Here is a 17215-nt window from a genome sequence, read left to right as displayed (position 1 = left end):
TCATTGTTGAGGACATTCTAGTAAGTTGTTTTATATTTTTGTCTTGCACCACATATTAGAATCACTATTCAATTAAGGTATTTCACTTCACTTTGAGTCCAAACATTAAACGCATCCTTTTTTAAGGTTTTGCGTAGCTTCCCAAGCTCCCAGCTCACTCTTCATCTTTTTCTTTTTTTAAATAGAAGTCACCCACTAAAACGTCAACTGCAATCCAAGGATTTAGTTGAGAATTAGAACAATTCCTTTCGGCAAGACCCATTTCTTTTCATACACTTTTTTATTTTATAAACCCATATATTTCTAGCTAAAACAAATTCTTAAATTACGACATATGTTTTTAAAGTTAATTCAGATCATCTTTTAAGTATGTAGTGTACTAATAAAAATTGAATTGTTGCATATGGAACTTGCAGGACAGATACACATATATAGATTGAGATGTCATACGGCGGTAAGCATCAACACTCATTTAAAGCAACATCTACCAACCATCCCTATTATTGCGGGGGATGTGATCAGCTGGGTTTCGGATCTAGTTACGCATGTTCCGAGAGTGACTGCAACGTAGTTCATCACGTACAATGCGTGGACCGTACAAATGGGCCTGTGACATACCCGTTCTCGATCACTAGCAAGTGCGCTCTGGTGTTTGTGGACCGCATCAATGGACCTGGGCAGAAGTCATTATGCGAGGCTTGTGGAAACAAAATCAAAGGGTATCACTACAGGTGTAAGTGTATGGTTACGAAACGTAACATGCACCCATCGTGTTTATTAAATTACAAACCAACGTTGGTAGTCGCACGCGGGCTTACGTTGGAACTGAAGAGCAGGGCAACTGCGAAGTGTTTGCATTGCTCGAAAAAGAAACTTTCTTCTAAGGTTGATGGATGGGCTTATGTTTCTACATGTGGGAGTTATTGTTATCATGTTTCATGTGTGATGAACATCATCCATGATTCTTGGACACAAGGGATTACTGAAAAATGTGATCCTTTTCAGACTATAAAAGAAAGGTTTCCTGCAGATAAGAATAGACTTGCAACGTCGGAGCACGCACCGAGTGGGAAGAAGTCCAAGGCGGCTCTTAACTTGATAATTAGCATGATCACAGGAAGCCCTTCGGGTCTTGTTGATAGCGCAAAAGCGCTCTTCAGTTAATGATCGATATATATATATATATATACTACTGCCAGTAATTAAATCTAAGTATTTGCTTATTTTGCTTTCACTACTGCACAATATTATTGTTCCAGCATTCGCTATTATATATATGTACCACGTTATTCATTCGCAAACACAACTCTATCATGCAGCATTTGTTGTAAATGGTTAAAAGTTGTTGTAAAAATATCATTTCTCATGTTTATATTTTAATTTTTAATTATCTTTCGTAATAATTCTAAACTCTGGTATAACTTAGTCAAGACTCGGCTGTAGCAGTCAAGACTCGGTTGTATTGGATCGGGATAACTAAAGTGAAACTTTTTTTTTTCTTGTTAAAGCTTTTATGAATTATGTGATTGTTTCTAGACAATTATGTTAAAGTTAAAAAATTATGTTATGTTTAAGTTTGAAGTTATATATATATTTTTTAATTTTTTCTTACATATAATTTGAAAAACCATTATTTTATATATAAAAAACTCACTATTCACCTATCTAATTCCAATCCAAGTTTTAAATTTTTTTGACTCCCTTCCCTCCTTTTCGATCCAATCTCGATTCCCGAGTTCCACAACCTTGGCTTCACCCTTCAGGTCCGTGCATCTTAACAACTAATGAGCCGACTGTGATAAGTAGATATTTTAACATTTTTTTTCAAAATTTTCATAGAATAACTTTTATATTTTTATACATATAGTTTTTATATTATAATTTTTCAATTTAAGGTATAGAATCTTATCGAATCATTGTAAATATCTTTTGTGCATATATCCATGGTTATTGTAAGTGAATATATTGATGGATCATAGATATCAAATTGTAAACCTCTAAGTTTTCTACCTTTGGGCTTTGGTTTTGTAGTTTTAGTAATGTTTTGTATGATCGAGGAGATTAAAAAGCGTGAAGCAAGTCAAAGAAAGGAGCTACATGATTTGAAAGCAAATAATGAAGCCGAAACGAAGCGTCTATCGCCCCCTAAATCCCTATGATGAAGCACTTGCCCAATATGACACCATAAACTTAAATCTCAAAGCTTATAAAAGACTCGTCAGTTGGAATGACTGTATTTTTTATTAGTGATGATATTATTTATTGTAATTTTATTATGTGTATTTATGTAAAACTTGATGTGTAAAAGATTATAGAGCATATATATATAAGTTTTCTTTTCCAGCATTATGATATGTGTACATTGAATTTCGTTTTATGCGGCTGGTATGAATTTGATATATAATATATAATATATAGATTTATTAATAAATATTAAAGAGTTTGATATAGGGGATTTGAATTTATTAAAATGTAGATATATAAAAATAGTCAGAAACGGTTTAATAAAACGAGACAAAAACCGTGCCAAAGCTCTGATTTGCATACTCAATTTTAAAGCCATCTGGAACGGTTTTGTAGTGAACCGTGACAAAAGGACAATTATTAGGAACGGTGGTAAAACCGTTACAAAAGCCAACTTATTATTTGGAACGCCATTTTTAAGAACGGGTGTAAAACTGTTCCAAATAATCAAATAAATCGTTCCAAATGGAATTTTTTTGTAGTAGTGTATTTTAAAAAAAAATTTCAAAATTTTCATAGTATAACTTTTATATTTTTATACATATAGTTTTTATATTATAATTTTTCCAAAAAAAACTTACAATACTAGTAATCTTCGAGTCTTACTATACTTACCTCAGACTCTGGTTGAGGAGAGTCCAAACTGGGAGTTCCCACATATCAACTTTGTTTATGACGCACGAGCATGGTACATGCGTAATGCGGCGGCGATGACATTGGTTGCGATGTGGTGATGTCGACGGATGGTGATGGCATCGTTGTCAAGTGGTGTAGAAAATTGATACAAAGATATTTGAAATTTGGGATAATGAATATATATCTTTTAAAAGATTATAGAATGATTGTGTAAGTTAATTTATTAAGGGTAAAATGGTAATTTCGCATATACTAAAATTGTAAGCTTTTCAACATAGATGTATAATTTTTATATAGTACGAGCATGGTACTCGCGCAATGCGGCGGCGAGTCGGCGATGACGGTGGTGGCGACATCTATTGGTGTGGGTAAAAGTATTTGATTTAAAAGGGTTAGTAGATATATTTTCTAATACAATGGAATAATGGTGTAATTTAATATTAAGGGTTGATGGTAATTTAATTCATTAAGGGTATTTTGGTCAATTCGTATGTCCCATTTATGTAAACTTCAAAATAGGAGTTATAATTTTTATATAGTAGTATAGATATAGATATAGATATATGAACATCAAACAGATAGTAAGCCACAACTTGACTAATGAAAAAAAAAAAACACGAATAATGCATTGAAAAGTACTGATAATGGTATCGAGTGGTGAAAATATGCCAGTCATAATTAATTTGATAATGATATTATAGGTATATAAGTGAAGATGTTTAAATTAGTGAATAAAGAAAAGGGGTAATATAGTCATTTCAAAGTCTTAATTACTTAAAGGGAAGAGGGTAATTTGCTTTATATAGTAGTATAGATAGTAAGTCACAACTTGACGAATGAAAAAAAGAAAACAAATAAGAAAAGAAAGAAAAAAAAAACACGAATAATGCATTGAAAAGTACTGATAATGGTATCGATCGAGTGGTGAAATATGCCAGTCATAACTAATTTGATAAAAGAAAAGTCAAGATCGTCTCGATCGGTTCAGTACACACGTTGAGAGAATGATAAAACACGACATCATTAATTCATTGATTCGTCTATAAGTACATAGAGGTTTATCGTTGTTGTGGACATTATTCTAGTTAGTTGTTTCATATTTTTGTCTTGTACGACATATTAGAATCACTACTATTCAATTAAGGTACGTATTTCACTTCACTTTGAGTTCAAACATTACACGCATATATTTTTTCAACAAATTCCTAAATTATGTATTATATCATATATGTTTTTAAAGTTAATTCAGATCATCTTTTAAGTATGTAGTTTACTAATAAAAATTGAATTGTTGCATATGGAACTTGCAGGACAGATACACATATATAGATTGAGATGTCATACGGCGGTAAGCATCAACACTCATTTAAAGCAACATCTACCAACCATCCCTATTATTGCGGGGGATGTGATCAGCTGGGTTTCGGATCTAGTTACACATGTTCCGAGAGTGACTGCAACGTATTTCATCACGTACAATGCGTGGACCGTACAAATGGGCCTGTGACATACCCGTTCTCGATCTCTAGCAAGTGCGCTCTGGTGTTTGTGGACCGCATCAATGGACCTGGGCAGAAGTCATTATGTGTGGCTTGTGGAAACAAAATCAAAGGGTATCACTACAGGTGTAAGTGTACGTTTCGGAAACATAACATGCACCCATCTTGTTTATTAAGTTACGAACCAACGTTGGTAGCCGCACACGGGCTTACGTTGCAACTGAAAAGCAGGGCGACTGCAAAGTGTTTGTGTTGCTTGAAAAAGAAAGTTTCTTCTAAGGTTGATGGATGGGCTTATGTTTCTACATGTGGGAGTTATTGTTATCATGTTTCATGTGTGATGAACATCATCCATGAAACTCGGGCACAAGGGAATATTACTGAAAAGTGTGATCCTTTTCAGACTATAAGAGAAAGGTTTCCTGCAGATAAGAATAGACTTGCAGCGTCGGAGCAGGCATCACCGAGTGGGAAGAAGTCCAAGGCGGCTCTTAACTTGATAACTAGCATGATCACAGGAATCAGATTGTGGTCGTAATTATTAATCTAAGTTAGTTTTTGCTTTCACAATTAATATTGTTCCAGCATTATTCAATTCGCTACGTGCGCATTTGCTTTCGCTATTATATATGTGTTTCAAGTTATTCATTCGCAAACACTGTATCCATCCATCCATCCATCTTCATTTGGTGTAATTAAATTTGTATCCTTTTCTATATATGAAAAATAAGATCAGATTCTACCCTTTCGGTAGCTTCCCAGTCTTCACTAGCTAGCTAGTTTCATCAAATATACTGTCTATATATTAAATTTACTCTCGTATCAAATACACGGTTTATTTATCACCTATTCGAGATAATTTTAAATATGGATTACTAGCATGGTACCCGCGCAATGATGACGGTCGTGGTGGTGGCGAAGGGGACTGATTGTCGTGGTGATGTATGTATAGTAAGTACTGTTAGGAGATAATTGATGTAAATAGGTGAGATTGTGAGAACACTACAACAAATTTGTTCTTTCTAATCCACTCATATTCGTCTGAGATAACCTGCAGATAAAGAACTTATACATACATAAACATACAAATACTACAGGAGATATAAAACGAAGTCTTTTATCGTTAGTCATATTATTACAAGAACAAATCCGTGTGATAAACATATATCTCAAAAACTACGGATTACAAACATAAGTACGACTATTGATAACTAATTACATGTTGCACATGGGGCATAGTTCTCTACCCTAATCCGTGAATGAGTCTCTTACTGCAACTAAATCATTAACTAAATCGTACAACTATTTTCACTTTTTAAACTGTTTTAATGAAATCTAGTCCAATATGTAGTGTACTTCTCAAAGAATTAAAAAACATTTACACATAATATCATTATAAACAGAATAAGGAAGCGATAAAGTAAGTACAAACTTAATACATAAATTGTAATTTTCAACTCATTATATTAATGATAAATCAACAAGAATTACAACCAATTGTGACAAAAGATACGCCGCCTATGGAATCTAACTACTTGGGTGGAGTACAAGTTCAATTTTTTTTTTAATTCTTTACAAAATAGGACTTATATACTACAACAAAAATGTTATTTGTCTACACATTTTAATGAAGTGTCTAGAAATTTGTTAATTTATTCACATTTTAAGTTGTGTAAAAAAAGTTCATACTTAAAGGTGTGAATAATTTTCAAAAATCATAATTTTTACATACTTATAAATGTATTAACAAAATGTTCATATTTAAAAGTGCGAAAAAGTGTTAAACATTTTCACACTTTAAAGTGTTAAAGTTAATTTGTAAAACTTAATTTCTTCACGCTCCCCCTAACGTGAATAAATTTAGTGTTACAATTTGACTTTTTACCTTAAAAAATGTAATCGAACAATTAATATATTTTTACACACTTTTAAGTGTGAACTTATTTTTCCTACATATATAAGTGTGAAAAAACTAAAATTTTTAAAATCCTCACACACTTTTAAACGTGGGTTATTTATATATATTTTGAAATGTGTAAAAATTTACAAATTTGTTCATGTTCTTTTAAAGTAAGTGTGGACAAATGACATATTTGTTGTAGTGATATTACCATAATCAGTAGGAAGAAATAATCACCTATAGGTTGTAGGGGTCCTGATACCATGAACGAATTCCACAATTTCCTTGATTAACACAAGTAGATCAACATAATAATATAAATAAAACACAATAGGGACATCGGCATGATTACATCGATGCTTCTTTATTATTATTACGAATTATATATATTACAGGATTGAAAGGTGATCACATAACAATCAACCTACAGAAATTATTATGTACACACAAAAAGGGAAGAAGAAACATATATTTATTTTATGTATCGATATATATCGATCTCAACAACTGGAACCCTGATCTGATCAGAAGGTTTAGGTTTATATAGGTGATAAACTTTCGGTTTGACCCTTCTTTCTCCGCATTAGTTTTTTTACTCCATGAAATAGCTTTTTTCCTTCAACTGTTTCCCTTTTATTCCTATGAGTAAGACCTGCACTTAACCATACCAAGTAATTAGAATATAATAATAGCAACTAATTAAATGCATAAGGTAAACTTGAACATCGACACAACTCAAACAGATAATTGAACCATCTTAATTTGTACGTAGATTTTTCCTTACCATCTTCTTCACTTGGGATGCTTTTTTCGGACTTATGATGACCTCCATTACTGACTTTACTCCCAATCTTCTTAGACGTAAAAGATGATTGGATTTTGTGTCGTTGTTTTAAAAGCTTATCTACCTGTATTTCGCAGATACAAAATGGTTTATCAAGAGTTGGATCATAAAACTAACAAACCGTACGTACCCCAAAATGGTTTATTTGAATGTTAGAATTTTTGACTCGATCGATCTTCATTATTTGGATTAATCTGAAATAAATCATGCTTCTATATATTCGGCTCTTAATAAATCATATGGTGGTGTTCTTACATTCTGCTTTTCCCGGGTGTACCTATTTGTTACTTCTTTGTACTGTGCCAAAGCCTCCTACAAAAGACCATTCAAGAATACCAACATTAACATATTATATATATATAATAATCATTTACAGGATATGCATGTTAGACATTTTAATGCTTCTATATATTTGGGTCTTAATAAATCATATGGTGCAGTGGCGTCGGTGCATTGTACTTACATTCTGCTTTTTCTGGGTGTCTCCATTGGTCACTTCTTGGTTTTGTGCCAAAGCCTAAGAAAAGATAGATTAAGAATACGAACATTAACATATGATATATATATATATATATATATAGGTTTTAGGTAAAATAAAACAATAATTAAATTAAACAAATAAAACAATAGGTTTTTCCTCACTAACGATCACCGTGCATCATGAATATTATCGTGCATCATGAATATTATCGTGCATCAACTGCTTCGTGAATCTTCGTGCATCAATTTAACCATGATCTAAGGGTCAAGATATTGTCTTATTTGTTTTACTTTAATACTTATTTTACAATACCCAACCCCTATATATATATATAGGGGTGGGTTATTTTGAGAACCATAAAAAAAAAGAACGCGAGAACCAATCTGGGCCACACATCTTATCTCCTTTTTTCTCTCTCATCACTTTCATCCAAATTTTTCAAAACGTTTTATCTCACAAACCGTGCATCGTTAGACGAAAAAAAAACCATGGGTAGTCTTAAAATTTCGTCCTCTTTCATTAGAGATGCGACTTGATATACTTTTGACAAACTTTTAAATTTTAAATTTTTTTTTTTTCGAACTTTTTTTTACCTGCACATGTGTAGGATGTGTATGATGTATACCCTACACATGTCCTGCACATGTGTAGGACGTCCTACACATGTGTAGGATGTACATCCTACAGTACATCCTACACATGTGTAGGATTATCGCTAAAAAAAAAAATTAAAAGTAAAAATCGAAATTTAAAAGTTTGTCAAAAGTATATCAAGTCGCATCTCTAATGAAAGAGCATGAAATTTTAAGACTACCCATGCTTTTTTTTTCGTTTAACGATGTACGGTTTGTGAGATAAAACCATTTGAATGAATTGGGTGAAAATGAGGAGAGAGAAAATTAAATATCATCAAGATCAAAATCAATGGACAGGATTGATTCTCGCGTGTTCTCAAACTAACTTTCCTATATATATATATATATAATCATTTACAGAATGCACGTCGAAGTAAAATTACTAAGTTACCTTTCTATACTCGATTTCAAATTGGCGTAGATCCGTTCTCTTTTTTAAAATTTTTTCTTCAATATCCTTGAGCTCATTAGTTGAGCTCTTATATGTTGCCGCACAAACAGCTTCAATCTTGTAGGATGCACTCGTGAAAAAATTATCACCTACAAGAAATAATATGCTAAATTACACACACATATATATATATATATATTTCTGGATTGAGGAACATTGTCAACTGTTACTTAAAGAAAGGGAATTGAAGCTAGCTAGGGATCGAGAAGATTACAAACCATATACAGCAAATATGTGGGTCCCAGCTTTAATTTCCGAGATCTCACATGGCTGGAGACCTTCCAATCTTTTAAACAAAGCAGTTTTTGGGTCCTTAGCCATTGCTAACTGCCCATAATCACAACTACTGTACGTCAGATGCATTAGAGGCTCTTTAATGATACATAATCTGAGAACTATGTTTGACACTTCAACCATTGACGACCAGTCCACTTAAATATATGGTTTTTCTCGTAAGGATCATTTACCACATCGATATATAAGTAGGTCTTCTAGAGGTGGACGTTTGGTATCTAGTGGCGGATCTATGAATAAAAATCACGTCTATCCAAACTGAGTTAACTAGGCTGGGCTTTCACAAAACACCGTATATATTCAATCAATTTTTTTTGCAAAACGAGTTCTTTCACAAAGTACCTATTAATAATCAAGCGAAATTCTCATAAGATTTCCTGGTTCTACCTTACCATATCATACTCAAGTTCTATTCTAACTACTATCTTAACTACAAAGAGATGAGTTTTTATTATTGTACAATTCTTACTATAACAATTGATTCTTGATAAATCTTGTTTGGTTCCTCATTCCTCCGAAGACCACTCTTAAATCTTGCAACATTAGTTGTTGGGTTATTATTATTATTATTATACAATAGGACTACTCGAAGTTGTTTTTTGGTTAGTTTAGTGTTTTAAGTATTAGAGATTTTGAATTAAAAATAAAAGAAGAGTGACAAAAACTCTGAAAATTTGGATGTATGCTACTAATGAACCATTAGGATTAATTGAAGAGCCTATATGTTTTTCTCAATTATTTTATTTTATAACTAACAAATCTAGAAATAAAATAATATGTGTATCTAATTATAATTTATTACCTCAAATAATTCAAAAGAATTACTTTATAATTTATCTAGGCTCAAACTCTTGAATAAGATATGTCCAATCATAATTTTCTATATATTTGCTTAAAAAATTTCCATCTAACGTTGGTCCATAGATATAGGTTACTAATATATGGAACCGCCTTTGTTGGTATCTGAACACTCTTTATCTAGGTCTGAGATGAACAAAAATATATTAAAAATGACAAGCTTAAAAAAGTTGTCTAATTTTCGCATCTATAATATTCTTTTAATATAATTATAAAAAGTTTATTTTTCTCGTTTTGTCTTTTAATATAATTATAAAAAGTTTATTTTTCTAGTTTTGTATAGAAGCAAACTATTTAATCAAATCTTCATATTTAATCTCATAAGATAAATTTTATTCAATTGACAAAATAGCTAACCCATTTAAAATTTCTTATGATATTATTCATAAGTAACTTTTTATGAGTTTTATTTAGAAAAATCTTCTTCCAACGATAGGAACCCAGATAGTTAATATAATTCTATAAGCAATATATGTATTTGAAAATATATTAAACTTTTGAATATAATTAAAATGTTAATAGATATGTATGTAGCTTTCTAAATGGTTAATATGTTTTAAAATTTTCAGTCCTTTTGAATATGAATCATGACCGTCAATATCTTAACTATTATCATATTTGAAATTTATTTCATGATTAATAAAATGGTCTATTAAACTTTTATTATCAAATTTTTTAATCTTAATTTCTAATGTAGTCCGCATCCATTGTAAACCCATCCAATTTGTCACCTCTACTTTCTCATTTTAAACGAATTGAAAGTGGAAAACAACTTTAGGATGAAACTCTCTCTCAGAAAGTAAAGAGTAATTTAATTGGGGAAAACATCCTATCTGTCTATTAACGTAGGGAAAACATCATTTGATTAGAAAACATTGTTTTGATTGTTTTCTACTTTTAATTTTCTGTTTTCTAAATTTTAGAAAGTTCAAATTGTATCAACTTTTTTTCCAACATCCCAACCCTTCAACCTACATAACACATTTTATAGTTTTAAGCGTGTTTTAAAAGTTTTCATTTGTTTTCAAATAAATAAAAAAAAGTTCTTTTCATTTTCTAAAAAATTAAAAGTGAATAGCTAGAAAACAATTTTCACAACTAATCCTGTTCTAAATTTTATACGTGTAACTTTTATGAAATATCCGAAAACGTTAAGTGTTACAAGTTACAACTTTGTTGAGAAGATAAGATAAAAATAGGACAAAATAAAAATAGGACATGGAAACATACCGCATTGACACTAGAATCCATTCTATATACTTGAAAATGCAAGAAATACATCCCTGCAGTTGCCACCTTTAACGTCTTCTCGGTGTCTTCCTACACATATATTTATTCTTGTTTAATGGATGACTATATATCGTTATAACAAACATATAACATTCGTTACCACAAAAATCATTTGGTGGACTTATATGTTGTTGAATACTTTAAGTGAACCCATCAATCACAATATCATATGGAAAGCTCAACTAGGAAGTAGGAACCCTAATCGACAAATGATTGACAATTTGACATCATTCCGGCCATCATTTGAAATTCAGTTAACTAATGCCATATTATAAATTGTAACATGAATTATAATAAGAGGAAATCGAATATGCAGGCAGCTACCATGACGGCAGTCAAACTTTTAAATTTTTTTTTCAATTTAAACCTTTTAATTTATATATATACAGAATGTCCACCTGATTTTCACCTTGCTGCAGCCAAAAATGGATGCAGTATGTTAAGCCCTTATAATAATATGCCATACACCCATACAGCAAATCCATCAAGGTTCAATACTAACCGTTAGCAAAGCTACTTTAAAATTGTAACATGAATGATGAAAATATATAGTAGCACTGTAGCGAGCATATATATATATATATACACATGGGAAAAGTGAGTATGGGGTTGTCCCCCATCTAAGCTTAGATGGGAAACCCCTCACATTACAAATATTTTACTATTTGTTTGAATTTTAAATAAATACATGGCCCCCTATGATTTTTATGATTATAAAAACCAAATGTGAGGGGTTCTTAGATGGGGGACAACCCAATACTCACTTCCATATATATATAAAAAAAATTTGACACATGGATTCCACTAATTAGTCTCTCTCATAATCATATCCTTTAATTCTTACACATATTATCATCCTATGATTAAGTTGATTTTAGGTATATGATTTAAGTTGATTTATTGTTATCGATATAGCAATGCCATCATAACTAACCGTTCTTATTGCATAAAAAGGTAAATGCGTGTGAACGTTTTGGTCTCATGTACCGTTTGTGGTACCCAGAGTGTATACCACATAATTATGCTCAGTGACTCACCATGCTCACACATAGGTCACGATATATAATTTATCCACTTGTCTTTAGTAAAATGTGAACATGTGACTTGGAGCCTTTATCTTGGGTCCATGTGGTCACATGTAAGGTTATGGTTACTGGTTGATCTATGATCAATTGCTTAACCATTATAATTGTAACATTAATGATAAAATAACTTCGCCTTTGAAAGATAAAGAATATCAAGAAAATATTGTACCTGCAATGCCAATTTATAGGCCCGAACATTTTCTTGCTCAAAATACAGCAACTGAAATATTAGATTGCACAAAAAGATTAGAAGGATAGTCACATTTTCGTCGACTATAATCACACTGTTCCTATCTTATCCTTTTGTCATTTAGAAAAGGGGGGAAAAGATATATAGTTACCTTAAGTTTGTTTTGGGCCCCTGAAGTAACTCTAACAACTATCCCTGCTTTAGCTTCTTCCTCGTTAACAGTGACATCATAAAAGTCAGCAGATTGTTTCTCTACCTATAGATAAATTTCGTAAAGTCAATGGAGTAGATGAATATAAAATGTTGAGGTGGCAAAATGGACGGTTAGCTAAGGTAGGCCTTATAGCCGCGTCTCCCGTCGTCGGACGCGCAGCCAGGGAGAGCCGCTATAAGCACAGTTGCGTCTTCAAGCGCGTTTCGGCCGTTTATTCCACTTGCAGACGCACGTTTCTTGGCTTGAGGTGGGTCCCTTTGCGAGTTTGAGCCATTAAAATTAAAAAAAAAAACTTTTTTTTTCTTTTTTTTTTATATCCGTTTCTAGCTTGAAAGGAACTTGCAGAACCTTTGAAGAAGAAGATCACGTGCAAGATTATCTATTACTAATATTTAATGTAAATTTTCAATTTAGCCCTTTGACTTTTCACTTGTTCACAAAATAATTATTAGAGTTTAAAAAGTTTCACTTTTACACCCTACATATATATATATATATAGTTTGAAATTGTATATTGTTTATTTTTATTATTTATAAAATTTTAATTAATTTGTTATATAATTTAAGAGAATTGTATGAAAAAGAAAAATGGAATAATAAAATAGTGAATGAATAGTGGAGAAGTGGGGTTATAAGGAGGGAGTGTTCTTGGAAAGAGAAACCTTATGAATAGTGGAAGAAGTGGGTAAGAAGTGCCTCCTATAAGGAGAGGCCTAATAGTTTAGAATAGAGACGTGTAAATTTTGGCTATAAGTTAAAATGGGATGGGATGGGTTGGATCGACAGGATAAACTCTCTTATGGCTAGAGTTTTCATAGATATATATATAGTGTGTCAAAGACTCAAAGTTATGATTATATACTCTAAAATCTAAATCATATTAATAATCTCATTATTTGAGCAAACTGACTTGATAAGTTTGACTCAGAAAGCCAAAAGTTAATATATGGGTGACTTTTGGAAGAAAATTTTTTTTTCAACTGTTTCACGAAAACTTTTATTTGTTTATTGACTCATTAGATGATAATATAACTGAATTAGCCCATTTTTAAGTTGATGGGCCAAAGTTGGCACCTAACATTAGGAAAGTGATATTCGTACCATTGCTTTTAATTAATGTACCACAAATTACAAATTTTACAGCTGACTGTACAAACCAGTACTACACATGTGTGGTACATTAATCAAAACAAATGGTTAAAATATCATTTCCCTTCTGAGAAGAATTAGTAATTCTTAATTAAGTGTACCTTTCCACGCGCTCGTGATCCTAGCGGAAGGGATTTGACACGCCGGTCACGGACGGCTCCTCTCAAAGCATCTTCAAGAACATTGGCGAAAATAGTTGTTTTTATAGGAACCCCGAGCTTACTTAAATATGAAAAAGTAAATAAATAAAATAGCATAACCATATCCATCAAAATGAATCTATAATTATGAAACTTTCATTTAAAGTTACCTGAATATTGCTGCAAACACTTTCTTAACTGTTCCAAGGCTAGATAAATCAATTTTTACTTCGTTGCTATCAGCATCAACAGCCTAATAATTAAATGAATATAAAACAAACGATTACGTACATATATAAACTATACCCAACCGTTGGCCGGGGATAACAACTGATATAGACTTGAGTGCAGTTCATTAATTTATCATGTGAATCGTTCAGACCAAAAAAACACATTACTATGAACAGTATATACAAAGTATATCATAAAACACAAAACTTTGGTGGCAATAAAAAAAATTTGAAACTTTCTTGGAAGATAAAATAAAAAGCTAAAAAATTTTATTGTAAAAATAAAAAAGATAAAAACTGTATCACCATGTATTCTCAGATATAAAATCAAAGTTTTAGAAGATTTAGTGGTTATAATGTGAAACACTAAAACGTTACAGTTGTCACACTTAATATAATGATATAAATCAAAATATAAAATAAAAATATTAAAAAGACATACTGACATCTACACAACTCGTTAACTTAAAAATAATATTAAAGAAGTTAAGCAAGTGGGCAATTTGTTGTACCAGGTAGCTTAGTTCATTATTCACGCGAATTTAGTTTATATAATATATAATACTTTTAAACTAAATATTACAAAAGCTAACAATATCTATATAAATATTAAAACAGTAGTTAACTTAGTGATTTTAGAGCCTCTTCAACTAAAAAAATTATTCGCACATTACCACATAGGATCACATAGAATTTTATCCTATGTGTCATCTCCATACATATTTTTGACATATATATATATAGACACATATATATATATATTTAACAAATTTTAAATGTTGTGAAAATATTCAAATCTATTCACTATAATTAATAATTATATTGGCATATCTTGAGTTTATATTTCGTGAACTTTAGTAAAGTAAATCATGGTAAATGGCCTTTTAATAATAACTAAGATAAGATATATAAACATCAAAGAATTTTTTAGATGAACACGGAAGATGGATCTATGATATTAAGATTAAATATTTTATATTTTTGCTTACATATCTATGCTTACACAAATATATAAGTTTTTATATTGTTTTCTTAATTATTCAAATTTTATGTAATCAGGTTTTTATACTTTATATATTTTTCATGCAAAATAGAGACAGACGACCGAGACAGAAAAGCTCCGCGCCACTCCCTTCTCAGGGAACCGTATGTGAGACGGCAGGATCCGTCTTCTTGGCGGGAATTCTTTTAAAATTGGGAGGTATGAATTGGTTGTATATATAAAATATAGACATCAAAAACCATGCTTCTTGGATGTTTTTCGGAGCATTGACAGATAGTTGGAGTTTCAATGTGTTTATATAAAGTTGTGTTCTTGAAATTGGTGGGTTTATTTATATCCTCTTCCTTCTTTTTTTTTCCTTATACGCAATTCTTTTTTAAGGGATGAAGATGTCGATTTTAACATAAATAATGGATATTAACAAAAAAAAAAATAGACATAAAAGATGGAGATACTTGATGAATATATTTTTTTTTGAAGCATCACTTTAAAAAAAAAATGGATACACTCATTTTTGCGAGTAATTGATGTGAAAATTTTTCTTTATAATTTTTTTTTATTTAGTTGATTGTTCTATTCCTTTACATTGTAAATTGTAAAAGTAAGGCTCACTTTTTTTTACTTAATTTTTTATTTCTATTCACGTAGCTACAAAAATAAACAACACATTCAAATTATATATTAAAAATTTTTAAAAATCAATTCAACAGCCACGCATCGCGTAGGTAAAAAACCTTGTATATATATATATATATATATAAAGAACATTAAGTACCTGAAACCCTGAATTATCATATATCCTTTTTTTCTCGGGATCAGATAAAATGTTATAAGAATATGCAACCTCTTTAAACAATTCCAAGGCTTCAAGATTATCAACATTCTTGTCAGGGTGATACCTATTAACAACTCCATGATGTTATAAAAGAAATTTAACTTGGAGGGTGAAAATTCCTCGATCATCATAAACAATTAATAATTAAAAGAGGCAATTGAGTAGTAAAATAAAGTTAGAGAGTGATCAATAACTAACTTGAAAGCAAGTTTTCTGTAAGCAGCTTTGATATCTTGATCAGAAGCATCTTTTGAAACATTCAAAACTTCATATGGATCCCTACGGTTAGCAATGACAGCAGCAGAAGCAGATGATCCCGCCTCTTCTATTTCTGTACCTCCCATTCCTTAATTTCCTTTTCTTTTCCCTCGATCTAGCTAGCTGGTCTATCTTTCTCCACCCAATATATATCTAATCAAATTTTTAGTTAATATTGATGAAGGATAGATCAATAAGATCCCCAAACCGAATACATATATACTACATATACGTTTTTTGAGAATGGCCCACGAATATGAATATTATTCCACAAAATGAAACTACTCCACACTTGCATTAATTGCGAGCTTGTAAGTTGTAGTAACCAAACGAGAGGTGATGAATTGGTCTTTTAGTCGTCTTTGATATTATCCCAATTTTAATAGATCCCACTAGACTTGGATTCGCTAAAGAAGACTCGGACGCTAATGTAAGTCATCGCCTAATTAAGTCGTCAAGTCATAGTCATGGACCTGCTACGTGAGTTAAAATTAATCCTAGGATTAGAGCATGTCGTCCCAAAAAGCAGAGTACGTGGTAGCTAGGAACTTTGCTATTATCCAAAATCACGAGCTGTTTTTGGCTTCTACATTCAAAAAGAGGGTCACTAATTATTAACTTGATACAAGTAAGTTGTATCTATATATATATATATGTACGTATTAAGAGATTTGCTAAGTTATATTAAACCCTTAATTGGGCTAAAACTTTTGTTTTCAGTTATGAAAATGCATGAATTGAATACGTCTAATTTTATCTCATTTACTGAGCTTATTATGAAAGATAGCTGTAAAGCACACCTTGTCAAATCAAAACAAAATGCGATTGATAGATTGTTGGTGGTACGTACATACTATGCTAATTAAGCTTAATTTTATAGAATGAAAAGTCAAGGTCGTCGCGGTCCACTACCTTAGGCCATGGAGAGTGAGGGGTTACGGGAACCCCAACTCAAACTCATGAGAAACTGCCATGTGGA

At 31.3% G+C, this 17215-nt stretch overlaps 3 protein-coding genes across 4 annotated transcripts; 2 read left to right on the top strand and 1 right to left on the bottom strand.

The window, feature by feature from the left end:
- LOC122586902 lies at positions 1–2329 on the top strand. 2 transcript variants are annotated; one of them, XM_043758922.1, is made up of 3 exons: positions 1–77; positions 417–1159; positions 2032–2329. In XM_043758922.1, the coding sequence occupies exons 2-3, from the start codon at positions 442–444 to the stop codon at positions 2157–2159; spliced, it is 846 nt and encodes a 281-aa protein (XP_043614857.1). In that variant the 5' UTR covers positions 1–77; positions 417–441; the 3' UTR covers positions 2160–2329. The 2 variants fall into 2 exon arrangements, with proteins under 2 accessions (XP_043614857.1, XP_043614858.1); XM_043758923.1 differs by having other exon boundaries at positions 15–251.
- A 1615-nt stretch (positions 2330–3944) lies between these two features.
- Positions 3945–5129, top strand: LOC122586903. Its single transcript, XM_043758924.1, has 2 exons — positions 3945–4024; positions 4191–5129. The coding sequence occupies exon 2, from the start codon at positions 4216–4218 to the stop codon at positions 4915–4917; it is 702 nt and encodes a 233-aa protein (XP_043614859.1). The 5' UTR covers positions 3945–4024; positions 4191–4215; the 3' UTR covers positions 4918–5129.
- A 1495-nt stretch (positions 5130–6624) lies between these two features.
- Positions 6625–16524, bottom strand: LOC122586900 (chaperone protein dnaJ 15-like). The gene is made up of 13 exons (XM_043758921.1): positions 16177–16524; positions 15919–16042; positions 14081–14163; positions 13872–13992; positions 12559–12663; positions 12387–12437; positions 11073–11162; positions 8909–9017; positions 8631–8779; positions 7587–7640; positions 7379–7435; positions 7064–7187; positions 6625–6931 (listed from the first exon to the last, which is right to left on the bottom strand). The coding sequence occupies exons 1-13, from the start codon at positions 16320–16322 to the stop codon at positions 6819–6821; spliced, it is 1326 nt and encodes a 441-aa protein (XP_043614856.1). The 5' UTR covers positions 16323–16524; the 3' UTR covers positions 6625–6818.
- Between the last annotated feature and the right edge of the window lie 691 nt (positions 16525–17215).

This window comes from Erigeron canadensis, chromosome 2 (genome assembly GCF_010389155.1).
Source record: "Erigeron canadensis isolate Cc75 chromosome 2, C_canadensis_v1, whole genome shotgun sequence".
In the NCBI taxonomy this organism is placed as follows: Eukaryota; Viridiplantae; Streptophyta; class Magnoliopsida; order Asterales; family Asteraceae; genus Erigeron; species Erigeron canadensis.
Note: the sequence above shows the minus strand (reverse complement) of the source record. Positions and strands in the feature narration are given on the sequence as shown.